Source organism: Crocodylus siamensis, chromosome 1 (assembly GCF_052110815.1).
Source record: "Crocodylus siamensis isolate JL-2025a chromosome 1, ASM5211081v1, whole genome shotgun sequence".
Classification (NCBI taxonomy): domain Eukaryota; kingdom Metazoa; phylum Chordata; order Crocodylia; family Crocodylidae; genus Crocodylus; species Crocodylus siamensis.
The window spans coordinates 273,903,224-273,930,706 of NC_143395.1; the positions used below are offsets into that span (position 1 = coordinate 273,903,224).

The following is a 27,483-nucleotide window of genomic DNA, read 5'->3' on the forward strand; positions in this document are numbered from 1 at the left end:
CTGACATCACCTGCTGCTAGGCAAGTGCAGATTGATAGGCAGTAGGGTTAGAGCAAAGTGACACCAGTAGAACTGGGGAATGAGAGAGTAATCCCCATATCCTGTCTACCCTGGAGCTGCATTCCTAGCAGTGCGTGGGGTGGAATTGTGAAGTACATGAGCAAGGCTGGTAGATCAGTGGATCCATGAGGCAAAACCCACAATAATGCAGAGATAGTTGGCTCCAACAGAGTGGTTAGAGAACGGTTCAGGGGAGGAACCCCCTTGGTCACGGCCTGTCTATGCAGGTGTTATACGGGGTACTGGTAGATGGTTCAGTATATATTCGTTATGTAGTATTCTCAATAGCTTATTAAACTGAGGCTTTCTTCATTTACCACATTTTTTGTGTTGCCCTTATCTGATTTGCTGACATGTTCATTTAATTCCTGGCATTATCTTTTTATTCAGTAAGAACATTTTTGATAAACATCTTCACTTTTATGTAGGCAGAGGTAAAGATATACATGGAAATCAATCTAGTTTCAACTAAAATTTGTTAATTGAAAAGGATTAATACCCATGCACTTCTAGTTTTGAAAGTAGTAGAAAGTCACAGGAACATAGTTTGTTTCCTGCGTTTATATAATTTCTAGTTGTTATGGCCCAAAACAGGTTTCCAGTGATGAAATCCCTGTTGATTCAATGGGACAGAAATACTGTATTTTCTGACATACATGTGCCACAGAATATATGCGCCTTGTTTTTGAATGGAAGAATGACGGAAAAAAAGATCTATCTTTGTAGTATATAACTGGGTAGTAGCAGCAGCTAGGGAGCCCAGACTGTTCATTACTTTATTCCTATGAGTTGTGTGCAGATTTTACTTTCACTTTTGCCAGTATCTGGTAGAAACTGCTCTTACTGTAATTCTCACACGTACTGTGCACTTCAATTTATAGCCTCTTTTTGGGGGGAAAAAGTATGTGTTGCATGTGAGACAATGCAGTATGACTTTTAAAGGAGGGGCTCTCTATCAGCTGCTGCATTTTCTGGGACTTAATCTGTCATTATTTTTTCATCTGCACAAGAGCTTAGTGCAAAGTACATAATCAATTTATATTTCAGATGAGGTGCATTAGTGTGTTCCTTTTCTTGGCTCCCTCTCCATAGCCAGAGAGTTCGAGAACTATTTTTCTCCATTAGTTCTTTCAGGTACTTGTATTTTGTTTTCTGGTTTTTTTAATAATCAGGATCCTGAAGCTGTTTTACATTTACCCAAAGATGCTCATGGTGATTTGGATTGTGAGAAATTAGTTGAACAGTTGAAGGAGTGTCCAACACTACACGATCAAGCAGATATATTATACATCTTGTATATAATGAAGTAAGTTATTGATGGATGTTTCTCTGCAATGTCCCTTGCACATCTGGAAGTACAGTATGTGCACGACTGCCCTCATACAAAATCTCAGTAATGATTTTAAGCTTGCACTTTATAGGAAGGCTTGTAGGTACCTTAAGTACCATGATGATTTTCCTTGAAATATATTTAACGTCAAACATACATATATATGGATATACAGATATACAGATTGTAGGTGACAAGATGGTAAACACAGCTAATAATAAAAGCAAGAGTGTTCAGTATAAGAATATGAACAGGCATTGCATGTCTGAAACAAAGCTCAGTGAAATCAAATACGTAAGCCCTCCATAAAGGCAAAACCTAGGATCTGATTCATTATTATTGTTGTTGTTGTTGTTGTCATTGGTGTTGTTGTTCAGAGTTAATTTGCATAAAGTTTATATGCAAATTGGAATGCACATGGATATTTCCAAAACTTTTGGAGAAACTGTAGACATTTGTTTCAGTAGAGTAGAGTGCATCCCTTTTTTTAGGTAGGACACATTTTAATATTTGACCATTTGTTTTGTCTGTATTTAAGTGAACGATTGGCTTAAACCCTAACACTTCTCAAAATCCTTTGGGGAATGTCTACTCCAAGCTGTTGAATGTAGCACAGTAGACCTGTGACTAAACAGGTGATAAGAATAGGGCCCTAATTTAATCCAGAGTCAACTTGTCAGAGATAATTTTCTAATGCACACATCTGGGTGGGTTTTTTTAAATAATAGTAATTATTACTCTTATTATTGTGGGAAAGCTATGGGATATTAGCAGATACTTGCTGCTGGACTTTCCAAATGCCCCAAGGATTGATCTTTTGTTTACTTTTCTGTCCTGTTTTTCACAGCTGGGTCTTTCTGAGCATGTCTAGGAGATTCATTTTTCTGCATCTTCTTTGTCCTGGATATCATATTTATACATTTCCACTGAGGAGCCTTGTTACTTGGCTACATATAACATTCCCTTCCCTCCTTGTCTTATGCCTTTGTGACAGCAACATCTTTTGAAAAGCAAATCCTCTTTGATGCACCCTATAAAAATAGTTGAAGACAATTATCATGATATTATGAAACATAGACAGCAGGGAGCCAAGTTCCTCACCATTGTGCTGCTTCCTGAAGTAGATCAGGAGAGGGAGAAATGAACAAAAGAGCTTTTTTTCAGCTCCTCTTTGTGCCCTTTCCTTTCCGGTGTTTAGAAATGTGAAAAGTTATATATATCCTTCCAAGAAGGGCAGCCTTAGCTCTGTTTCTCCAGAGCATCTGGATTTCTGTAATCTGTTGCTAGAGGGCAGAATTCTCATACCCAGGCCTCAGTTACAGAAATATAATCACTGGCTCTTTCAGTACTTTTCTCATGACAGCAGCAGCACCATAACACCTTTCCTGTTACCTGAAGGAATACAATCTTAATAGGACAAAAAGTGTGGAAATTTGATTAACAACATGACAAAGTCCAAAGTGAAAATATATTGGAAACCCCTGATACATCTCAAAAACTGATGCAGTCTTCAGTATGATTGGTGAAGGCTATTCTTCTAGGTTTCTTCTGCACAGTATTGTCCAATATGGCATCTAAGTACCCGCTTCACTTAAATCATGGGAACAGTTCCACTGACTTTAGTAGAAGTCCTGACATGCCTGAAGTTAAGCAGTTGCTTAAGGCTGGGATTTTCAAAAAAAAGTAAGGGGGATTTATATGCCCAAATCTTACTGACTTCCAGTGAGGGCTCAGCTTCTCAATACTGCTTTTACAAACTCTTTTCCTAAGTAATCTGCTGGATTAGTATTGGACAGCCTGACTCAGTATTGCAAGGCTCAGCCTATAAAGGGGTTTTGCTTTCTATGTTTTACCATCTGCCCTGTCTCTGGACTTAAGATCTTTAGTTATCTGTTGTTTTTTTGCTTCTGGATGCATCTAATCAATGTCATCTTTTCTTTGTTTCTCTTGTGGCAGAGGTCCTGACTGGAATACAGAGCTAAATGGACAGTATGGAGTCACTGTTCGTTGTCTGCTCAATGAGCTCTACAACAAGGCAGGCCTGAATCAAGAGTGGGGTTTGATCCGATACATTTCTGGCATGCTTAAAAAGAGAGTGGAAGTCCTGGCTGAGGTATAACAAAAATAAAGGTTGCATGTCACTTCAGTAAAGGGCCTACATTTCCCAAAACATGATGATTCTTGAAGAGTGTGTTTGTTAACGTTCAGAGGATAATTCAAAGGTGGCCTCTGCTTGCTGCCTTCTGGTTTTGCTTCACAATAATGTGTTAAAGCAAATAGTGTACTTCAGTATATTTTAGAAAAGCAGCAAAACATAATGATATCCATCATGCCTGCCTAGAACTTTTCTGAGAAGCAGGGTAAAACTTGAGAGAGGTTGCTTGGGTATTTTAAAGAGTTGAGGATTATAGATTAATGAAGTGAGAATGATAGACTCAGAGGTAAGGGAAGAGGTTAATTAGTGCTTTAAAAATGTTTTGGAAACCAAAGTGTTCACAATGGATTACTTCAGTGCCGACAACCCCTGGTCATAGACAAGTGCAGAAACACAAGAAAAAGGTGATCTGTGCTCCAAAAACCCTAGAGCAATACAGTAGAACTATGTTGAGTTGTACAAGAATGACAAAGTATCTGGAACTAGATAAAGTTAATAATGGAGTTTGATTATAGACAAGTTGATTTCCTTTCTGCTGTTTGTAAGCCTGTCTGTCAGGCTGTGTTTACTGTGTTGGTTAGGGACAACCTTATGGCTGCCCTCACTCTCACCATTTTTATGGAAAATCCTTAAGCTCAGCTGCCAGCAGCAGTCCAGCCTGACCTTGGAAGTTCTGCTGATTCACAACCTAGGACCTTGCCTTCTGTTAGCCTGCCCCTCCCCACAGTGTGTTTTGAACTGTACCCAGATCCTGCAGTAATTCCAAAATGTCCTGTGCTTGACTTGGAGTTAAGCACAAAAGTAGATACAAATAGTCTGCAGATTGATTTCTTGAAGAGCTTTTCTTGAGGACTAGGTATGTAGCAACTTCAAGGCAAGATACACATGAAAATTCAGGACAGTTTATTCGGCTTGGGCTGTTTGAGGGTTGACCCTAAATTATTAGTGTAGACTTAAATTTACCTGCATGTGCCAGTTCATGGTAAGGTGCCAAGAACTGATCCTTGCTATTATTTCTAGCCCTGTTTTAGGCTGCTGTTTCAGCCTATGTAATGCCATGTTAAAGCTGTGACTGTCATTCAGCGAATGTCCTGTTTTGATAAAGCTTGTTCAGCTCCAAAACTTGCAGATACTGTATTGTTTCTCCAAATGTAGGGCTTGCTGTTGGCTTGTCCCCCTGAAGGGACACAGTAGACTAGCTGGTTTGGAGCATATCTAAATTTTAAGATGATAGGGGCTTCACAGTCAACTAGGCAGAACGTATTTGTTTAATCTCCCTGAAGGAGGTGTCCTAGGTTCCCAAAAAAGGGGAAAATACTGCTCCACTGTCACCAGCTTCAGTTCAGGGCCCTCTGTCAGTTCAACAGGATCCAGCCTACTTTTATAGACTAACATAAAAAGTAACACATGGCAGCACCTATTTAGGCATAAATTGGCTATATTTTGAAAGTATGCAGTCATTCATAGGGTGGTTACTTGCTATAAAATGTTTTTTCCAAAGCATCTATTTTATCTTGTAGATAACGAAGTGAGGTGCAGAAGCAGCAACCCACAGGGCTGGCTGCACCTCCTGCTCCTAGCCTCCTTCATCCGCACCAGCAATGGCAGACCACACCAAAGGAGCCTGTCGGGACTTTAAAGGGCACCTATACACATGCAGAAGCTGCTCTGACATGCTGTAATTACAGCACATTGGAGCAGATTTGATTAATTGAGTCTGCTGGAGCATGGTAATTACCACACTCCAGCAGACTCCAGCGTCATGTGTATAAATACCCAAAATGTTTAAAGAGCATGAAAATCCCTCCTCCCATACCCTTCCTGGTCAGAGGCCAGTCCTTTCCAATCCTCTGTCTCCCTGCTCCCCTGCCTGCTGCTGCTGCTTTCTCCACTGTTTGGGGCTGAGGAGCCTCCAAACCCAGCTGGGCTGAGTGGGACAGCAACAGGATGGCTGGAGACTAGTTCTTCCCCACCACCCTGCTCAGTTCTGGAGCAAGCCCATGGCTTCTGAGCCCTGCCCCCAGGACAACAGAGAAGAGGCAGGCAGGGGAGTGAGGGAAGAAGTGGGGAGGAGTCATGAGCAGAAAGGACAAGGGAAGGAGGATTGTCATATGCTTTTAGAGCCTTTAAGAAGTCCCTGGAGGCCCCTGTGGTGCACTCCAATCCAAAATAAAGGAGAAGCCGTACTACTGCACCCTCTCTGGATCCACCCCTACAAGTAGTAACATTACAGTAAGAGTTGGAATATTCCCGTAGGTCTCTTACGCTGCCCCCCTGCACCATTGCTTTCATTGGGATCAGGGTTGGCTTTCATTGGCATCAGCCTGGGTTGAACTACAGTAGTTCCATTGACTTCATTGGAGCTATGACAGTCTACTGCAGCTGGGGATCTTTCTCCAAATATGTGTCCCTTAGCAAATTCGTCCATAATGAAGAATTCCCATAGGAGGGGTACGCTATCACCTTGAGTTAAAAAAAAATTTCCCCATCAGTTAACAAAGGCCCCTCTCTTGTTTTCTCTGTCATGCTTTAACAGGCTTGCACAGACCTCCTGTCGCACCACAAACAGCTCACCGTAGGCCTTCCGCCTGAGCCTCGAGAAAAAACTATCACTACGTAAGTATTACCTCCTCCTAAGTGTATGTATCTTGCCTCTCCACATTTCTCTGGTGTTGTAATGGTTCCAAATACTGTGTTCAGAAAGAATAGTGAGTCTTTTGCCTGGAAGGCCTGTTGTTATAGCAAAGTTGTATCATAACATGAATCTTAACAAAGTATCAAAACTCATTTTAATGCATGTACAAAATGACTAAGCATCACGGTCACTCTTAATTGTTTGATTCACTTTTCCTAGGCCTTTGCCACCTGACGAGCTAACAAATCTTATTTACGAAGCCAGCGGACAAGACATCAGTATTGCAGTTCTTACACAGGTAATAGGTATAAAAGGTGCAGGAAGAGTGTTCCTCATGCTGCACCTAATTGAATGCCTGTTTCTTGTGCTGTCTGTTTATGGTAAGCGTCAAGATGACTGCCAATAAATAGCTGTCTTTTAATTTGCTTCCACAGGAAATAATGGTGTATTTGGCAATGTATGTTAGGTCACAGCCCAGCCTTTTTGCAGAGATGCTCAGGCTCCGCATTGGATTAATAATTCAGGTGATGGCCACTGAGCTGGCTCGGAGTCTAAACTGTTCAGGTAAAGCCATTTGTACCTTTGATATTGCAGTAAACAAATACCTCTTCCCTCTCCACCCCAATGTTAAAAGGAATGATATATGCTTCCCTCTTAAAAAAAATCAAGTTAAATTATTAAAATGCCCTCTTAAGGGAACATTCTAATGCAACGTTCTTATGTGCGGATGTTATATAACCATCCAGGAAATATGAGAAGTAAGAGTTTTTATGGGTGATATCTTTTATTGGACCAGCTGTATATTTGGGTTAGACAGATTTAGAAAAGCTTTTGGGTATCACAGTACCATTATTTAGGTCTCTGGGAGAGAAGCAAGCACAGCAGAGTTAAATAGTGGTGGAACAAAGATGCGTAAAGCTCCATATGTAAATAAAAACAGAATCCATAAGAAATTATCAGGTAGCTAACAAACAAGAGATGTAGTAAACACCTGATTAGCAGAGAGCCGGATATGTCAGGAGTACCGTTATCGTCTGTGAAGTGCAGAGATGAGCAAGTATCTGGTAGATTATAATGGACCATAAAGTCATTGTCCAGATTAAGTCCCTGGTCTTTAGAGCCTGATAGGCTAATCAGTATTTTTTCCTTGCTTTTTTTTCCCTTGAAAATTGCTGTTTGACTAATTGAAAATGTTGTTTTTACTAGGTGAAGAAGCTTCAGAAAGCTTAATGAATCTAAGCCCCTTTGATATGAAAAACCTTCTGCACCATATTCTGAGTGGAAAAGAGTTTGGTGTGGAAAGAAGCAGTAAGTATTCTTTTTGGGTCCTTGGATGTATTATGACCAGGGATCCTGTTTTTCTCTGATTTAAAAAAAATCCCCAATTTTCAGATTTAAAAATAACCCCGAATCTACATTTTGATTTCATTTTAATCACAGAAAAATGTAGATTTGGGGTTACTTTTTAAGTCTGAAATTGGGGAATTTTTTATCAAAGAAAATCAAAATCCATCATTATGCCTTAATGCTAAATGACAGCTATTTAAATGCAGAGTTAATTTTAAGTTGTTTTGTCAGCAGCAGTCTCTGCTTTAAAAATGTACTTAAAAGTATACAGATCACTTATGGAACATAGTGATTTAATTTCCCAAAACACCAAATGTGATTATTCATTCCAGTTTCCAAATATTATTCAGAACTAAAGAATTTTGAATCCAGCCTTATTATAAGGCAACTTAATCATATCTGGAGAGGTCTGCAGAAATATGTGAATTTTCTGGACAAAAAGAGTAAGCTAAGCATTGTGGGTAGATTTGTACCTACTGTGTTTTAAAGATGACAAGCAGTGCCACAAGTCAGGGAGGCTAAGGTCGCTGTCGGGGCTAGCCAAAGTGCAAGAACTAGAATGGCCTCCTGTGTAGGAGCATAATAGCTATAGGTTCCTTGTTCCTGCCTTCCAGCCATTGATTTGTGTTTTTTATTATTGTTTAAACATAGTGAGTGGCTGCATTTGATGAATAAAACTGTCTTGCTTCTTTCGTTAGTGCGGCCTCTAGATTCCACTTCATCCAGCCCTGCAATTTCCATTCATGAAATGGGGCACACTGGAGCAACTAAAACAGAGAGGAGTGGCATTAATAGACTAAAGAGTGAGATGAAACAGGTGAGGGCCCTGTCTGAGTACTTCTTAGGTCGTCAAAGGATTGAAGAAACAATTAAATGTCCTGAGTACAAAGGGGAGAGCAGTTTGCAAACTGAATGTTTTATTTCTAGCTTCAGTTACATTTGTGGTGAGTTGCAAGAATTTCCTTTTTATTTACTTACATGTAGTATAGTTGGCTGTTAAAAACAAAAAAAGGAAAATATTTTTAAAGAAATGTTTCTTTTTTTAATGCAAATATTCAATTTAGAAAAAATTCAGCCACCTGTAGTCTTCTAAAGCAGTAAAGGCATCTGAATTTAAACTGAATTCTTGGTTTTATTAAATAATATGAATGCTAAAAATCTTGGATTCAAGTAGTATTTTGCGCCACAAAGAGGTATACATCAAATTGACACATGGGTCACGTTAAAGCAGTGATTCTCAACCCAGGGTGCCATGAGATCCTTTGAAGGGTGCCCCAGGGTATGAGGAGATAAGCATGCACAGGATCAAGTTTGTCCCTGCTTCGACGATTCCCCCACTCCCACTGCCCTGATCCCTGCAAGGAGGTAAGCACTGTAATATATACATTAGTTTTTGAAATTGGATGCCATAATGGAGGTGTTCCTTGAGTTTAGTGAGGAGTGCCTCAGTTCCACTAAGGTTGAGAACCACTGTTAAACCTATGTTCAGTATGGCATTTTGCAGGTTGGAAGGAAAAGAAACATTCTTATCTGAATAGGCATAGGGATTTGTGTACTATCCCAATTCATATACAGTATGAAGTACATACCAAGATGGCTAGAGTTTTTCTGTGCTGGTTGCTGTATTTAAACATCCTTGAGAAGTATAATACATTCAGTTTTTATTTACATGACGAAATTATTTGGGTTTTCTTTCTATATATTTAATTGCAGACGAGTATTGTATTCTAGATGAATAGCAGGTTAAGTGCTGATGAAATAACTAATGCAATGTAGGAATGCATTTTAACCTTTCCTCTTACTATGGCATTATATAAACTTCATCCTAAAATGTGGGAACCAAGAAGCTTTTTGTGATCTGAATAGAGAACACTGCAATGTTGACATAGGAAATCATTTAATTTATTATTACAGTGCAGTTTTGCTTATGAAACTGCTGTTAGATTGTAGTTATAGTCAAAAGGGCTTATATTTCAGTCTCTGAAAATCTTTAATAATTGATACAGCTATACAGATTAAAGAGTATGAATATCAGTAGCTCACGTCAAATTGGCAGCACCTGACTTGAGTGTTTTCCTACTTAAAGACTTTCTGTTCTGCTTTTGATTACCCAACCAGCCACCAGCTGGCAGTGTTCTTACGTTGTTCTGAATACAGATGCAGCACAGTAGCAGCTATGCTGAAATGTAATGCAAAAAGATGCTTCCTGAGATTATTATCAGTTTGAAAGAGAGATGCCATTTCAAAACAGAAAAAGAGTCATGTATTTCTACTGCCATGCGATTAATTTTCTATTTCAGCTGATTCCTGCTAAGACTCATTGAGCTATCAGGGATAAACCCTGACTCCAAGACATCAGTTTGACAGTGAATATTCTGCGTCTTTAAATTTTTGTATTCTACTCTTTATGCGCCACTTTTCTGATATGCTGGCTACCTCCTGTTTGCACTGATTTCTGCAGGTGCTCAGCATTTCTGAAAATCAGGCCCATTAGTCTTGCAGCTTGTCTGTAAGGTGCTGTTAAATGTGGTTTAACTGAAAATAAAGATATTGGGAATTTGCTCTAGGTATCAATCAGTATCTGACCATTTCTGTTAGTGTGCTGCATCATTAGTTTTGTTAAGCATTGCCAGCCTGCCTGTCTGATTCCAAAATATGGGATAACTTTTAAGTACTAATACAGGCTGTTGACACTATAATGGATACTGAATAAAAAATAGAAACTTGCAGTGCCAGATCTGCGTCATGTGGAGACTGCCTTTTTTATCTCTCTTTTTATATATATATATATATATATATATATATATATATATATATACGTGTTGCCTGAGGCAGATTCTGTGGAAAGCTTGTGGTTCCATAGCAACGGGGAAATGTAAAAAATCAGAAAGTCGTCAGCGCTAAAGGATCTCTCAGCTTGCGATTTCACTTACAGTGGTGTGAATCAGGATTATCCTCTGATGGCAATGGGATTGCACTGGTGTGAGGAGTGCACACCACAACCATTCCATAGGCCAACTAATGGAATGGGTTTTTTTGTATGAACGAAGGCAGTTTAATCCTCATTTGCTTGCTTCCTTGCTTGTTTGTTTTTACATGTGTCACCTTGTCTTACTTCTCTCCTGGCATAGTCGTCTGACTTGTTGGTTTTTATTTCTGTTTTGTAGTTCTTTTATGGGGGCCATTCCATGACCAGCAGCATACACGCTTCCAGGTCAACGGTAAAACACTGTTCAGAGACTTGCAATCTGTTTTTCTGCTTCCTCTGCGGGGAGTGACCTACAACAGGCAGCTTTCCCCTTATGGAACGTTATTTTCCTTTCTCCTTTTTTTTCCTTTCCTTTTTTCCTGAAATTCTGATGAGGGGGGGTCCCCCTCATCGGGAGTGAGTTCTCATTTCCAGTCTCTTGCAACTAACGTTTAATTTTCCACGTTAGTGTTTTTAAACTTTAGGTGTTGTGCTGAAATGACCTACTTGACCGCCCAATTAAATTGTTTGCCAGCCCTGAATGTTTAGAGGTAATGTGGAAATAGGAGTGGCATCCACTTTATTTTAGAGGTTTATAATACATTTTAATTAATAAAAACGGACTTGTGGTACTGGTCGAGTAGGATGGTGGCAGCATTCCTCTTACAATATGGTCTTTTCTAGCCCCATTGCGATGCACACCCAGGGACCTGGGTGAAATTCCCTCCAAATTCATGTGTACTTCTGGGCCTAAGTAAGAATTTTAAATTAGGCTGTCTGATTTTAAGTTTAATGCATATGAAATCGCAGTTTAAATCACTGTGTTGGCTGTAGAAGGGTTAAAGTGACAGCAGTTGTGCTACTCTCTCGCATCCTTATATGACCATGCCAACGTAACAGCTGCATCACAGCAGTTTATACTGGCTTGAGCATAATTGTTACACCCTTACATGATAGGCAAGTAGCTAACCTAAACCCTATATATACAGCAGCCTGGTTTAATGACAAGTACAGGTAATGACAACAATATGGAACTGTCATCAAAAGTTTTGACCCTTGTTTATTAATTTTCTGATTCAGATTCTCAAAAGTAAATTTGTAAAATTGTTTAGTAGGCAGGGGTCCTGGTTTTCTCTGATTTAAAAAAAAAATCCCCAATTTCCAGATTAAAAAAAGTAATCCCAAATCTAAACTTTTCCATGATTAAAATGAAAGACCACTAATATATATCTACACATCAGTTGTGTTTCATTTTCATCATGGAAAAATGTAGATTTGGGGTTACTTTTCTTAATCCAAAAATTGGGGATTTTTTTTTTTTTATCAGAGAAAATCAGGATCCCTAATTCTCACAAATAAAAATGTTTAAACCAGTCCTATAAATCTAATTTGGGTAGCCTGTACCAAACAAGACACTGCTTAAGATAGGAAAAGATAGAAATTTTTCAGAGGACCTGTGGCAGCTGCTTGGTTCAGAAGTATCATTCACTCTGTATATTTGACCAAGATTTTTTGGCCAAATCCCAGTCCAGTACACAGAGGTGAAGTAAATCTCTTAAGTAATGTGGGTTTGTTTTCCACCTGGCATCCTTTTACGCTGAAGTCAGCAGCAGCTTTTTCTTTACTAAGCCCTCACTCTTAAAGGGTGGTAGCTGTTTATATAACCTATTATTTCCCAGTATGCTCTGCAGCAGAAACTTGTGTTTTCCAGATAGCCACTGTGGCTCAGGCCCTCAAATTCCCATCATATTTTAGCAGTTGGCAGAAGCCTCAAAGAGGATAGTGCTGGAGGCCTCCCTTAGCTGTCCTAAACTGATGCATACCTCTACGTACACACAGAAATTGTACTTTGTGGTGGTGACTGCTGGCTCCCAGTGGAGGGAGACCAATTGTTGCGCCTCCCGAACTTCATGGAATGTATTGTCACAGGGATATGTGCATTTTTATACTTGTGGCCTATCTCATGTCCCATTTCCGTCTGCATAGGAATTCTGTTGCAATGTTCCCACGCACAGAGGGACAGGATTCAGTGCCATTTTGTCAGTGCACTTAATTCATATGCAGAGTTGCAAATGAGATGCGAGTAAACAACTGGTTAGGACTGGCACAAATGAAAGAAGTCAATCTGTGTAGAGCAGTGATGCTCAACTTGTTTCCCTGGCAAGCCGGATGGGCAGTGCCCAGCTCATCCACAGGCTGGATCCAGCCAGTGGTCCCAATCCAGCACCCAGGGCAAGCATGGCAGGCACTATCCAGCCATGAGAAGGGGGCCAGGGAATAGGCCAGTCCCAGCATGGCTTCACCAGGGAAAGGCACTTGACCTGGCCCTGCAAGAAGGGAGGGGGCATGGCCAGGCCCCATGAGACAGAGCAGGGTGTGGCCCATCTCTGTGGGGGAAAAGGGGTGCTTGGCCCTGACCAGCCACGCAGGGCTTGGGGTTTGGGAATTTGGTGAAGGGGAAGCTGGCTGTATTAATGGCCACCACTCCCCTGCCGCCAAATTTCTGGAGCCCCACAGGCCAGGTGCAATGTCTCCATGGGCCAGAGGTTGAGCAGCCCTGGCATGGAGTAATTTTTACAGCCCTGGTACATCTGCATTGTTCAAATGTTGTATCAGTCCATGTGAAGTGAAGAGGGCAAAGGAAAGGATTTTTATTTCCCCACATTGAGTGAAATGAAAACCACGTTCTCTTTTCAGTCAAACACGGCAGGGCAAACATGACCATTCTTGTTTGGCTCCCCAGTGCCACTGATGCACAGGCAGTTTAGATCACATCTGTGCCCTGGGCGGGAGGGGGTAGAGTTTTCCAGTATTTTGACTCTGCAGTCCTTACTCAGGCTGATTCCCACTAGCTTCACCAGCAGTTTGACTTAAAAGGGTTTCAAGATTCAGATCTCAGTGAACTTCCCCCATGTGCCCAGCTCTGAGTGGCTCTAGAAGAGGATACAAAGAGCTTTCCCTGGCCCCAGATAGAACAGGGCACAGTGCAGTTAAGTGATATCATACAAGAACGTCCAGAAAATGTACGGTCTCTGCTGGCTCTGGGAACATTTCTAGATGGTGTTACAACTTTAGGTGGTAGATCACTGTCCTCTTTAATTCTGTCTTGCTGAAGCCTGCATTAGTCAATAATATTGACAAAAAGATAAACAGTGATGGTTCGTGTAATGAGATTGAAGTACAGACAGGGCAGGGAAAGATGATTTTCTAAAACAGATGTTGGCCAATGTGCACCCCAGTGTGCAGCAGGTTTGCTGCAGTAAGTGCCTCCCAATAAGTGTAACAAAATTACAGATCCTATATGTCACCTGAGGCTAAGCTTGAAGGCCATATCAGACGCACCCACAGACCCTGTAATATCTTATTTTTTAGCTAGAGCTATTGGTGTGAATTCATATGGTCTGCAGACGTGCCAGTTAGGGCTTGTAACTATCACTGGACAACTAGCTCTGGGCGGCAGGATTCTTAACATTCCACGAAAGACATCGTGATGCCAGCAAATCTCCCATTCTGTCCTCATGTCTCCCAAGGAGTAGAGTCCTACAGTGGATGTTTCCTTTCATGTGGTTTGAAGTCATACCTTCACTAGCTTTAGGAGACACCCGAGAGAGATGCTTTTGCAGCTGTCAAGATGCTGGAGAAATCCCTACTTGGAACAGGGATTTCATCCCATATGCTATATTAGAATGAGGGACAAATGGATGGTTTGTGATTCAAAATAAGCCTACAAATTTGCTTATCTGTTCTGTTCTGTTCTGTTCTGTTTAGTGTAACCTGTTTTGCATGCCTCCTTCCTTTTCTCTGTCCTCCTCCAAACCTCCATTGACCTTATAATAAAAGTATTGACCATGTTTCCAGTTGTTTCAGATTGCTTTTAACACTGTTTGCCTCCAACTCTACCCCAATAAAGGCTGATCTTATAAGTGGAAGGGGGAAGGGGCGGAATCAGTACTTGTAGAGAAGAACAAGAGGGGAATGGGAAGGGAGGTGTTGTAAAGACAGTACAGAGTGACTTATTTCTGTTTTCATCAGTATTATGGTGGCAGTATTACTGAGAGTTTAGTCTGTGGGGTTGCTCTATAAATACAGCCCACTGGCTGAATTCGGTCTGCAGAACCACTCTGTCTAGCCTGTTGGGCTACCAGTGAGCCACCAAGGGTTGTGGGGTGTGGGCTGCTGCAGAATTTGATGCCTCTTGGCCCTACTGGCTATGGCTATGGGTGGCCAGCTTGGCTTGCCACTGGGTGCATCTACACGAGACGTTTGTTGCTGTTGCACAGTAGGGTCATAAACAATCTGTGTGCCACCAGGACTGTGCAGTACCAGCAGGTACTGTGCAGTCATTTAGCACTTGCTAAAACAAGTATTAAATAACTGTGCAAATGTCTACTGTGCAGTAGGGCATGTGTAGATGCACCCACTGACACTCTCAGATCTGCTGCCACAGGACCCCTATCCCCCACCTCCACCAGACCTCATGCCACTTTTGGACCTGCTGCCAGTGACCGTGTTGGCCATCCGCATGCCCTGAGCTGGGCCTGGCCTATGAGGAGACCCATAGTGTGGATCCAGCTTGGGGTCCCAGGTGAGCTTGACACTCCTGCTTTATACGGATCTTTACCTCGATTATTGGAGAAGGCTTTCTTTCCTAAGAGAACTTGATGCAGAGCATCAGGTCAAGCAATGATAAGCACGTTCTATCAAGATTTTCAAAATCAGTCAGTAATGTTGCTCAGAAACTAGCAAAATGATGTAACATGCAAGAATTAGTGTTTGCAGTTTAACAAGTGGTCTGTCTCTCTTGCAGAAAGGCAGTAGTCCATCCTCTCCCACTAGTACTTCGTCCCTCACGGGGACTAGTGTAAATATCAGCTGGGATGATCGTCAAGGGCAGTGGCTCCGCAGAAGAAGGCTTGATGGTGCCATTAATAGAGTTCCTATTGGGTTCTATCAAAAAGTCTGGAAAATCCTTCAGAAGGTAAGTTGATGGTAATACAAGGTGAGAGACAAGTAGGCTGTATATAACCTTGCATGGATAGTATTTCAGATGCATTACGTACTGTGGATTGAAGGTAGTGCGGTTGGAAACTAGTATTTTGTGGGAATATCTGACTAATACAAAAAAGCTCTACTGAAACGTGTTTGCATCAGTGTATTTCTTCTGAAATTCAGCAGAAAACTGTGACTGACTGATTACATTCTACACATCACATTTCCAGTGTTTCGCATCTTAAACTGGTCATGGTCATTGTCACACCCCAGTTCATAACTGAATGGGGAAATTGGAGAAGAAGTTGTTGCTTGCTCTTTAAAAATGTCTAAATTCTGCAATATTTTGTAGTGTCTATATTCTAAAGCCAATTTGGGCTCTGCTAAAAAATAATCCCTGAAGTTATTTCTAAGTTCAGTATGGTGTGGCATTTGAAACAGTGTGCCCTAAGAAACGGTATGAAAAGGAGATCATAAACTCCCACTGACTTCAATTCGACTATCAATTTCACTTTAAATTCTGCCCTTGTGATTTGCTGTTAGGGTCAGAGTGTTTACAAGCTACTCTTGCATGCTAGAAAGTAGGAATATGTGCTACATGTCCAAATAGTCCAGATATTTCACAGTTTTGAGCCCTAATAGGCTTAATCAGTGCCATGAGATATGGAATTCTTTGTGTATTCACTGCCTGGGCTTATTAAAGTGCTACTGTTAACTTAAACATTTGCCTTGGGGTGAAATTAAACAACACCTAAAATTACCGAACATGAGAGAAATGAGAAGTAAAATGGCTTTTCTTTGAACATGACAGCACTCTGTATAGCCAGCATGTCCCTGTTTCCATGAATAGTCAGTTATTTTCCCTAATGTCTGAGTAATTTCCACGCAGCAACAAGAAAAAGGAAACAACTGAAAATGTAACTAAATTCAATTGTAAAATTGTCAACATTTGCCAGGCAATTTAATTTAAGTTAATATACCTAGCTTTTTAGGTTCCTTAGGGCTGAGTAGCTATCTGATTGATGTCTGGCATATTAAGCCTTAAACCAATTTAAGTTTTGAACATTACCATGGAAATAGCTGGGCATTAACATGCTTCCATATGTGAAAAGCTAATGCTGCCGAGCTTTCTCTGTGTGAATTTTTCTCATCTGAAGACTTTTCTGGTTCCTCTGTATAGTGTATACCATTTCTTTCTTGACCTACTTTACCTGAAAATGGTGTTTGGTCAGATTTTTTTTTGAGGCTCACATGAATCCTCAATTTTTGTTTGCTCATCCTCTTCTCATCACGATTCCCAAAATCCCTTTAGACCATTAATACCTGTCCTCTCATAGTTTTCCTAGGCAAACTGTGTGTTTCTAGCTTCAGTCCTTTCCTCAAGCTTATTTTATCTGGTCCCTCAGCATTTTTGTTGCTCGTTTCCAAAGAATTTTTCATTTATTGCTCTTATGGGGCTGCTAACTGCCAAGGGATCTTTTACTAGCGAGAGAGCGCTTTTTATTTTTCACAGACAGCAAGTGTTTTTATTTGTTACAAACAACCCATAAGACAATGTTTCAGGTTTGCCTGGGAAAACAGGCAGGCAATTCCCCTCCACCCCCCAAAAAATAACTTGGGCAAATAGTGTTTCAGTGTAAGTGCAACATAGGGTTATTTACATTATAGCATTCAGATGTCCTCTCTCACGGTTTTTTGGTGTTGTTGCATGATTATTTCTTCGGCAAAAGTGAAACAACATGTTGGAGTATCATTGTTTTTAAAACTGTTGGATATCACAGAGCAACTTTTCCAGGAAAAAAAAAACTGACTGAAGTCAAAGGGAATGTGAATAGGTAGGGAGACCATATGTCCCAGTTTGTCTGGGCCAGTCCCGGATTTCACAGGCTGGTCCGAACCAACTGGTGAAACTGCAGGGGCACGAGGCACAGTCCAGTGGGGAGGCGGAGCGGCATGGTACACCAGGCAGGCAAGCGCTTTTGCTACTGCCTGCCTAGTACTCCATGTTGCTCCAACTGTGCCTCTGCCTGCAGCAGCACCGCCGACTTCACAGTGGGGGAAGAGGGGGCAATGTCCTGGATTTCCTTTGGTCCCATATGCTCACCCTATCAATAGGGTTTGGGTTTCTTTTTAAGGGCCATTTTTAACCTTTATTAAATTAATGTTTTTGTTTTAGTGCCACGGGCTGTCCATTGATGGCTATGTTCTTCCTTCTTCAACTACACAAGAGGTACAGTGAAATAATGAAGCCTTCCTAAGAATCTGACAAGCTGTTTTACTCTATGGCACAATGTGCAGTGCGTTCCTCTTTGCTGTTCTTTTGTTTTAAAACACTTTAATTAAAACTACAGTGGTAGTAATAAACTTTGAATCTTAATTAAATAGGACTGCCCGAATGCTTAAGAGACTGGGATGGTAGGTTCAGATTATATTCACGATGAAATCCTGAAAATACTAGGCCTACCTCATCAGAACAGGACTTTCTATGTTTAGAACACATGAGATTTGCTTTTTTAAAAATTTCTGTAGTATACCCTAAAGTGCTTTACCATCCATTTTACTTTCATCCTACTTTCATCCTATTTCCTATGTGCATTAAAAAAGAAAAGTTATTTTTAACCACAGGCAGTGAGGTAAGAGCTCTGCATCTCAAATGAGTTAATAATTGCACGTTCTATTTTTAGAAACAGTTTTCGTGTTTGAAATGTATAAGAACAGTCCTTGATATTTAAATGTCTTCAAACCCAGCTACTATTCCATTTTCCAGGAAAGCTGCAACAGTAAAAGATCCATTTTATTTCCTAATGCACATTCAGTATTTTTCCTCTTACTGTTTTGTTACTCTTAAAGAAGGGTTTAAAAACCATACCCTGTTTAAGGTAAAATAGAGGGCAGCAAATACAAACATGAATACTAGGAAAATGTTCTGATTTGCTGAAATTACACCAGCTATTTCAAATTCTATGACTGCAATCAATACATGGAGATTTCTAACCACAAAAACTTGATTATAGAATAATGGTGGCTGATCACAATTTTGTCTGTTTACATGGATGCACTTTGTCTTTACACGTCTTTGTTTGGTTTGGTGTAATGCAAACAACTCGCATCCCCGTCACGAGGCACTTCTGGATTTAAATATGCCATTAGAAAATGAATAGCTGTCAGTAACAGTACAGCAACAAATAAGCTGCAGTCGTGTAAATGCCCTGGTCACCAGATTTCTATCATTCTTCTAAGCCCCAACCCTCTGTCCAGTTCTTCCCCTATCACATAATCAAGGGGAAGACCTGGCAGCGTGCCTGAGAAGTCAACAAATTTGTGCTATTTCAGTGGAAGATCAGGTACCCAAGCCTGCCTGCCTTTGTGTTAACTATTCATAGGGGATGCACTCTGCTCAAGACCTATTGTCAGTGCAGAACGGCTGTGCAACCCCTATATTTTTCTTCTTTTGGCTTTTATTTTTGTTTAGCATCCTAGTCTCTGAACTAACCCAGCTTCTCTCCACCACCACCCAAGCCACGTGTCAGCTCCTCTAAGAGTTTTGACACCATATGACATCATTGTTCTCAGGGCATGCACAGACTGGAATGGGTTCAAAAGAGGAGGGGGGAGATGCTGCTCTGTAACAGTCTCCTGTGCAGGAGCCTGTAGCCATGCAAATGCAGCAAACCCCTGCTTTGGATGCAGTTAAAGTTGAGGCAGTTTAGCAGGCTTATATGCCTGTAGGTTCATGCACACACAGCAGCTAGAGCATAGCAGCTCCCATGCACTCTTGGAGCAGCTCCCCTTCTGTGCATGCCTTCTCTGCCAGTACAATGGGGAGCAAGCCATGGGCTCGTGTATTGTGGAGTCGACAGATTCATTTCTTGTCTCAATTTTTTCACTGATTTGTACTGGACCCGATGACCTTGTAAGGTCCCTTCCAGCCCCTGGCATCTATGAATCAGTCTCACAGCTTTTGGAGGACAGCAGTGCTGCACAGACGGCAGGCTGTCATTGCTTTTTGTATTTCACCAACTTAGGATATTTGAATCTTTCAGTTTAGGCAGAAAAAAAACGCATGGATTTTCTGCCCACATACACACCCTGCCCCCGCTCCCCCCCCCTCCCCACTTCACTGCTTCCCAGTTGTGTCCCTCCCTGGATAACACCCGCGCAGGTTTGCTGGCAGCTGCACTGGATTATTTTTCATTCCGTTGTGGTACCAGCAGCACGGAAAGAGGATGACATTTTCTGTTGTATTGCAGCCCTTTCTTTTGTGGAACTGTGTTCTCTAGCATGTAGACAAATGTAAATTGGATTTGTTCTTAGGCCTGTCAGACCTAATTTTACTGTTATTAGGAATTGGGCTAAATAAACCTTGCCTCCTGAGGCTACCATGTCATGTGACATCTCCATAGCTCTGTTAGAGAAGTGAGGCTGTTCTCTCAGCCGTGTAGCAATTGGTGGTTATTTTTAAATCTCTACAGTACCGTTTGCTTTGTAAACAATCTGTGATCCAAAAAAAATGGTCGCAAGAAATAACATTATGATCAAAAAATGAATTTGTAAATTAAGCGCTCAGTATTTCTGTATGTAAGGTCTGTGTGTGATGGATTGCAACGGAGTGACAGTTTTCTAGAAGTCAGATAAACCTTTTGGCCTATGAAGTCCAGGGCCTGCAAAAAGTGTTGCAAGCACAAAGCTGTATTCACACAAGCAATCTTGTTCACTGCATGAGTCGTGTTGAAAATATCAACAGAACCTGAGGCTTTGGCCTCTATAGTGTTTGTCAGTTTTGCTTTCCACTAATTTAACCAATCTTGACTTGTCAGATGACCCCTTGTGAAATCAAGTTTGCTGTGCATGTGGAGACCGTGCTGAACCATGTACCCCAGCCTGAGTATAGGCAGCTGCTGGTGGAAGCTATTCTTGTTCTCACACTGCTGTCAGATGTAGATGTGTCTAGCATTGGGGGCATCATCCACGTGGATCGAATAGTGCAGATGGCTAATGATCTGTTTCTCCAGGACCAGGTGGGTACTGTTACCTGAGGGCAGGGTTGGGCTGTGTTTTCTGTGTGCATGAGACATTCTCTTCCCCATAAAGAACAAGTCATTTAAGCTTATTCTTGAAATACATACAGAATATTAAAACCTCTTCAATTAACAGAATTAAAGGGACACAGTCTCTCTGGGGCAGGTTTTCACAGTTTTAATGAAGAAATATTTCCCAAAGTCTTAGGGTCAGATCTTGTTCCATCTACTAGGTTTTCAAATGTGAAAGGTTTCCACCCTGCTCAAGTCCCTTGGGAGCTGTCACCTAGCTACTTTTGTAACACACCTGTGTCTTATCCTTGAGAATCCACTCTTAAACGCTTCTTTCTGTGTTAGCAGTTTGTCAGGGATTTGAACAGGGTGAAACAGCATGGCTTTAAGACATTTATCTGCCTGACCAGGGGAAAAACATTTGGCCCCAGCAACCTATTGAAAATGGTTTGCTTCACAAAACCATTCAACTCAACAAGCCACTGTTTACGTTGAAACAAATTATGTAGTCTTATGTCACTTGAGAATCGGCAGAAGAAACACAAAGTAACCATCTAGCCTGATGGTTCCCAACCTCTTTAGACTCAAGACCTCATTGGAAAATGCCAGCCATTAGCTTTTACTAATTTTTTGACTATGGGAAAATAATAGAGCAAATCTTCTGTGGTAGAGAACTCCGAAAGAACACAGCAGGTCTGAGTGTTTTTGATTATGAATTCCTATTTGAAATTTTTGGGGCCAGGTAGAGACATTACACTTTTACCAGTATAAGCGATCAGAAACTGGTCTGTACCAGTAATAGAACAGAAACTGGGCCCGCATAGACTGGTTTAGAAATGGCGAACCCGGTCTAAGGCTTGCTGCCCACCCCCATCAAAGGGAGAATGCGTGTTCTGTTCGCTACTGATCTAAGCCACACCACTTACAGAAAGCTGCGTAATTTCAATCGATTCCACCTCAGACTTTTTTAAGTATTTGTAGCTAACCTGGGTCTATCTAGTGAATCATCTGTAAGTGTTTGTACGCCTAACCATGCCAATATTAAGCAGCACCCTATGGCACCTTTAAAAGGATCTTGTGGCACCCCAGGATGCCACAGCAGTCTGGTTGAGAATCACTGGTTGAGTTTCTAATGAGTTCTGGCACCCCAGGATGCTACAGCAGTCTGGTTGAGAATCACCGGTTGAGTTTCTAATGAGTTCTGGATCCCTTAGTGCAGATAAACTAGACGTTCCCCATCAGACTCAATTAATAGATCCTGTTCTGACGCACTGTAATTACAGCGTGTCGGAGCAGCCTCCCTGCACATGTACAGGCACCCTAAGGCTCCTGCTACATGTTACATATATTAAAAAATGAACTGATAGATTGTGTAAGAAGCTTAAACTGGCCACACATGCAAAGTAATTGTCGTGTCATAAAAATATCCAACCATCTATAAAAAGAGCCAGCCCAGCTAGACAGTGCTTGAAAATGTGTAACCGCTCTATAGCTGGTTTCTGTCCAGCTTTCATTTAAACACATGGCAAGGCCCCGAGTAGCATACATTGTCATCTACTTCTGAGTAAGAAGCAAATGAAGGAAGACTGAACTGTTTTCAGTGCAGATACAGGAGTGGTCATGAGCTAGTATTATTTTGAAATCTGAGCGTAGATATCAGATTTTCTGTGCTCCTGCCTTTTTTTCCTCCCCTCCACAGAAATCATTTGGAGCAACTGAAGGCCTTCTGGAGCAAGACCTGGCCACAGGAATATGCCTCTTCTTCTACGACAGCGCTCCAAGTGGAGCGTATGGAACAATGACATACCTAACAAAGGCTGTAGCCTCATATTTGCAGGACTTCTTGCCTAGCACAGGCTGCCTGATGCAATAACTTATACTACAAAATGAAGGAAAATGGTAGAGCTGAAGCAGCTCTTTTTCCTTTCCCTATTGGAAGTCATTTTTGCAGTTACTGTCTGTGCGCTACCTCAGCAGTAGACCCTGCTCATCAGAACATGCGAACACCAACCCATAGGGAAAAGCCGAAAGTGAAATCTGACCTGCTTGCAGGGACTTCGAGAGACGATACAAATAATGAGGCCTGTTCTACCCAAAAAGCACACATGCAGTTCATATTAAATTGGTAGAACTGCACACCTATGCCAAGGAGAAAATAGATCACACTGAAGATAAAATAAGAAAACTATCACTGGCATAAATCTTCCAGAACAAGGGAAATGTATTCTTCTGTATATTGGATAGATGAGTTTTCTTTGTGTGTCCTTATGTTGATGTTGCTGTGAATGGCTAAAGCCTCCTTCGTTTGTTCAGTTTCCTTGGATGTTTCAGCATTGTGTTTAATAGAGGTAGAACCTGAGTCTGATCTGGTTGCGTCTCCATGAGGAAAATGAGTAACCTTAGTTAGGTCAAGCACGAGATCAGAGTTCTGGCTCTCCTAAAGTGGCAACCTCTGTCTGACTAGATTGCCGCTGACTTTCATCCAACTGAAATCTCGAAGTTGAGTTTTTCCAAAGCATCAGATGCTTGTAATAATCCTGAGTAGATGAATAAATAGCTACCTGTAGATCCCAAAGGAACACTTATACTCAGGCACCCTTTCTCAATCCCTGGTTTTTTAAAAAGCAGTCCACCATAAATGGCTTCACAGATTAGAAATACATAAGTATCCCCCTTCTATAAAATAAGATGTAAACTTAATGAAAGTAGGGGTTGGATATTTGTTGAATGTCCTTCAAGGAAACATTTTTCTAATTACCAAATGCTGCCTAGAAGCTACTGCTGTGCTCCCCAGTGGGCAGACTGCCCATTGAGTATGTTTAGATATGCACAACGACCGTGCTTCCTGCTCCGGCCTAACCCAAGGGGGTGGGCAAAGAAGAGGCAGCAAAGATTCCCTTTGTGGGCTTCCATTTAAGGCTGAGGCTTGCCCCTGGGGGATTAACTACATGTCTGTAGGCTGAATGAGTAGCTATTGGTTCTTGGCTAGAAGGAGAGGTGCAGTTCATTGCAGAATGATAACTTCAGAGGAGGCAGATAAAGGTATGACTGAGTTGCTGCCAGTGCAAAGGGTCGGTCAGAATATGTCCTATATCAAAACAAGATCATGGACTAGTAGGTGAGGATGGGATTTCTCCCCTTTAATTCTAGGACCTGAAGGGGAGAATCCCTCCCCCTCAAATAGTAAGGCAATTATACTTTTATTAAAAGATTGTATTGCCTTTAGAATGGCACTTAGCGGGAACCATAATTTTAAATGTTTATTTCTAAGTAGGAAAAATGTTGATAAGAACTGGGAAATAAAACAACCCAAAAAAACAAAGGAATCCAAAATCCCATTCCCCACACCCTCCAGTCTCAACCAAGCTAGACAGCACGTGTCAGGTTCACCTTCCATCCCTATCCCTCTGCCCCAAACCTGTCTGTCCCATAAGGAACTACAGCCCATTACTGGTGTAGCAGTGACCTTCTGAAGAGCTGCTTCCCTGTGGGCAGGGAAGAGGGCAACATTCAGTGTCAGAGGTACAAGAGTTGTCTCTTACCCACTCTTAGGAACTTCCCAAAGAGCAACGAGTGTTTGGCCATTTAAGAAGTATCCATTCCACATCATACAGGTACCTGAGTGTGTTTATTATCCAGCTGCAGGAATTGTGGTCCTGTATTGTTATGGGTGGGGAATGGGGTGGAGATGTTAAGCACAACTTGATTTGGTCTGTGTCCCATTTTGCTGGCATTGTGCCTACCATTATGTCACTGTTTGATTTTGGTTTTTATACTTGTGCTGAGAGATTAATTAGCTTCATGGTCTAAGTTCATGGGGAGATAAAACCTTCCTCCACTTTTAAGTAGGACAAGCTTCAAATTAAATTAGTATGCTGCGTGTTTGCTCATGTATAAGAGACTTACAGGTACTTATTTTCTGAGGTTTCAAATAAAGGTCCAGAAATTTCTGTAATTTTTAGATTTCACTCTGATTTTTTTTTTTTTTTAAGATGCACAATAATTCCCTTCAACTTTGTTTTAATTATTAGTTTATATACAGGAGAAACATATAATAGTTTTAAATGCTGTGGATACTAAAAAGAATGCTTGAATTGCACATGTTCGTGCAGCTGAGCAGAGGTTTAAAATAATACATGGAAACCCTCAGCAAAATGCCACCATTAAATATTCAGCTGCATATGTAACCTTGAGCTCCTTCTTTATTTATAATTCATAACACGACGTGATTTAGAAATGCTGCTTTTTGTTTTGTGTTTGTCACTTTTAGACAATCAGTACAGTGCAGTTGCTTGAAAAATATATGTTAATTTAAGAGTCTGAGACAGTGCAGTCTAGCAGAAGGTTGATAGACAGGCTGGAGATGGTGCAGGATTTTGAAATAGAAAATGAATGATAACCCATTTGTGCTCCTAGGGCAATCACTTGTCTGTCACTTTTCTCCAGCCTCTTTACTTCAAAGACCCAGGATTAAGATCTGAACTGCTTTGTTTTTTGGAGTGGTGCAGATCTGATGAAGTTGTGAAGATCTCTTATATAACACCCTATTTATAGAGAATTTGTGTGTGTGTGTCTAAATATTTCAGGAGTTTGAGAGACCCCTGCCAGTAATTGTTAGCTATCCGTGCTCTTGCCTGAACAAACTGAATATTTTTAGTTTACTTAGGATAAGTTAATTGGAAGTGACTTGGTTGTCAGCATTTGCAGGGGATTGAAAAGTAGATGGCAATCCAGCTTGAAATCACATTTATGGAAAATAAGCAAAAGGGTAAGCAGACACATCAAGCATCTTGGAAATAGGGGCCTTCATGGAATGAAAATAGAAACAACTAAGACCCAGTGTTTTTAGTTTGACAGGCGGTGCTGTTGTAAGCACAGACTGCAGCTGTCAGGAAGGAAACACCTACACTACTACTCCCTCAAACCCAGACATGTCTGAAAACAATAAAATGGTCTGGTCTGCTGGGTTGAATGATAAAATGTTACTAGCATTCAGTGGATACTGTACAGTGGACTAGGTCCAGCTCTTCTAGGGTATAGCACTGAAGTGCATCTCAATAGTCTGTACCTCCTCCTCCAGTTTTAACGAGCACCTTGCATATAGGGGATTCATATACAGAATTGTATCAGACTTTTACAGTGTTCTCCTACCATCTGCAAGAGAGAGAGAACAATCGTTAACGAGTCTTATGAAATGATCAAAAAATTGTGCTCAGATTACCAGTCCAGGCAGCCGTCCTTAGCAATAGTGCTTGTGATTTGCTTACTTCAAGGAAGTAGAGCTTGACAAAGTTATTGACAATATACCAGAAGGTCCAAGTAATGATTTTACAGCTGAGGAAGCTGAAACAGAGCAGTTTGAGGCAAGTCCTCTATCTCTCTGAAACAGTTGGTTGCAATGCCTGACTTGCAGGTTCCTGCCCCCTGGAGCAGAATCCATAGCTCCAAGTTAAGCACCTTTGGCACCCTGTACAATGCCCAGGATAGTTGGGTGCCCCCAAATAACATTCAACAGCACCCCGCACAGAGATCCACATTAGCTATCCAGTAGGAAATGCTGGGGGTTGTCCAAAGGTACCTATATCAGAGATAGGGGCAGGATTTGGGTATTCTGTTCAGGACTGGAAAGAGGTGTAATTGAACTCTGGATCTATTCAGGGGTAGTGATGACTGAATCATATGCATGGAAGATGCATTGTATAGTGAACCTCTACCTTGCCTTCTGCTTATCTTGTGTTAGGCAAAGTTACCCCACAGTCGGGGCTTGTTGTCTGACTCTTCTATATCTACACTGGTGGAAAGGTCAGTGACGTTAGTGTTGGCCGCATAACCTACCCAGGTGGCAAATTTGCTGGGCCAGAGACCAACTGTGTGCAATTCCAGCAAAAGAGCTAGAGCAGTCACAGGAAAGACCTGGGCTTCAATTCCAGTTTCAAGGACTATTCTGTGCATTTAATAGTAATCTTTCACTGAAGCATGGCTCAGCTTCAACAGGAGGGAGTGTGAGTTAACATTCATTGTAACGCTTAGTAAAGGCAGCTATTCAGAGCTAATTGCTCTTGCATTGAAATCATGTTGCAAAATGGCAGTACTAAAATAACATGGCTGCAAGCATTAAGGAAACTTATTTTACTTACATAGTTTCCCTACTATTAAAATGCAGTAGATAATGGTATGAGACTATCTGCATTTTTAGAAATCTGTGAGTGTAACGCACATAATACAAAAGGGACGTTGTTACTCAAAATCCTTTAGCAGTTCAACTGGTTTTATGACATCACCTGTCTGCAACCCAGGCTAAGCTCTGTTTCTGCAGCTCGCAGAATGCTTGCGTATAGCATGGCCACTCTCAAGAAGTGATTTGATTTTTACAGGAGAGAGATAAGACCTCATTTTGAAGGACAAGTTTAATACTGAATTGTTACGGGTACATTTGTCTCTGCACTGGAACAAAAATATGGACTGTATCTGAACAAGCATCATGGCATACGGGTCATTACTGAGGGCAAAAGATGCATGCTATAGCTATTGTTCTGTATAGCGCTATTATATCAAGCTGTTCTGATTTTGTTTCTTGTTCTAATGAAAAGAATGTATTGCATGTTTGCAATATTTAAGACAATGATCTGCATTCATGGGTTGGAGCTATTTTATAAAAAAAACTAAAGTTGGACAATACTTCTGGCAAAGCATTTAGACTTACTTGATTAAGGTAAACAGATTTCAGAAATGAAATGTCTCACAGCAGGGGCTATTAAATTTAATGATAAAATATTTAAACGTGTGCTTGTCTCTTGCTTTCTAATGACTTCTTTCTCTAATAGCTGTTATTCTTCAGTAGAAAATTAGCTCCTTACTCTAGCTAAAAGCATCCTTCAAAATGTGTTGGGAAGCTCTAGCCTAGAGAGCCTCTACTTTTGTTTTCATTACAAGATGAATATTTTTAAAAAGGACCCCCGCCCCAGTGCT

At 41.1% G+C, this 27,483-nt stretch overlaps 1 protein-coding gene across 7 annotated transcripts in view; it reads left to right on the forward strand.

Moving 5' to 3' along the window:
- The window catches only part of PHKA2 (phosphorylase kinase regulatory subunit alpha 2), a 67,067-nt gene extending 39,785 nt beyond the window's left edge, over positions 1-27,282 (forward strand). For 2 of the 7 annotated variants that reach the window (XM_090062726.1, XM_090062744.1), the window contains 12 exons: positions 1,233-1,366; positions 3,347-3,503; positions 6,082-6,161; positions 6,400-6,478; positions 6,615-6,744; positions 7,387-7,488; positions 8,226-8,344; positions 10,695-10,748; positions 15,303-15,473; positions 17,661-17,714; positions 20,302-20,502; positions 22,214-27,282. In XM_090062726.1, coding sequence (XP_089918852.1) covers positions 1,233-1,366; positions 3,347-3,503; positions 6,082-6,161; positions 6,400-6,478; positions 6,615-6,744; positions 7,387-7,488; positions 8,226-8,344; positions 10,695-10,748; positions 15,303-15,473; positions 17,661-17,714; positions 20,302-20,502; positions 22,214-22,387 — 1,455 coding nt within the window. In that variant the 3' untranslated portion in view covers positions 22,388-27,282. The other 5 variants (XM_090062769.1, XM_090062734.1, XR_016444173.1 and 2 more) reach the window with 5 other exon arrangements.
- Positions 27,283-27,483: the final 201 nt, after the last annotated feature.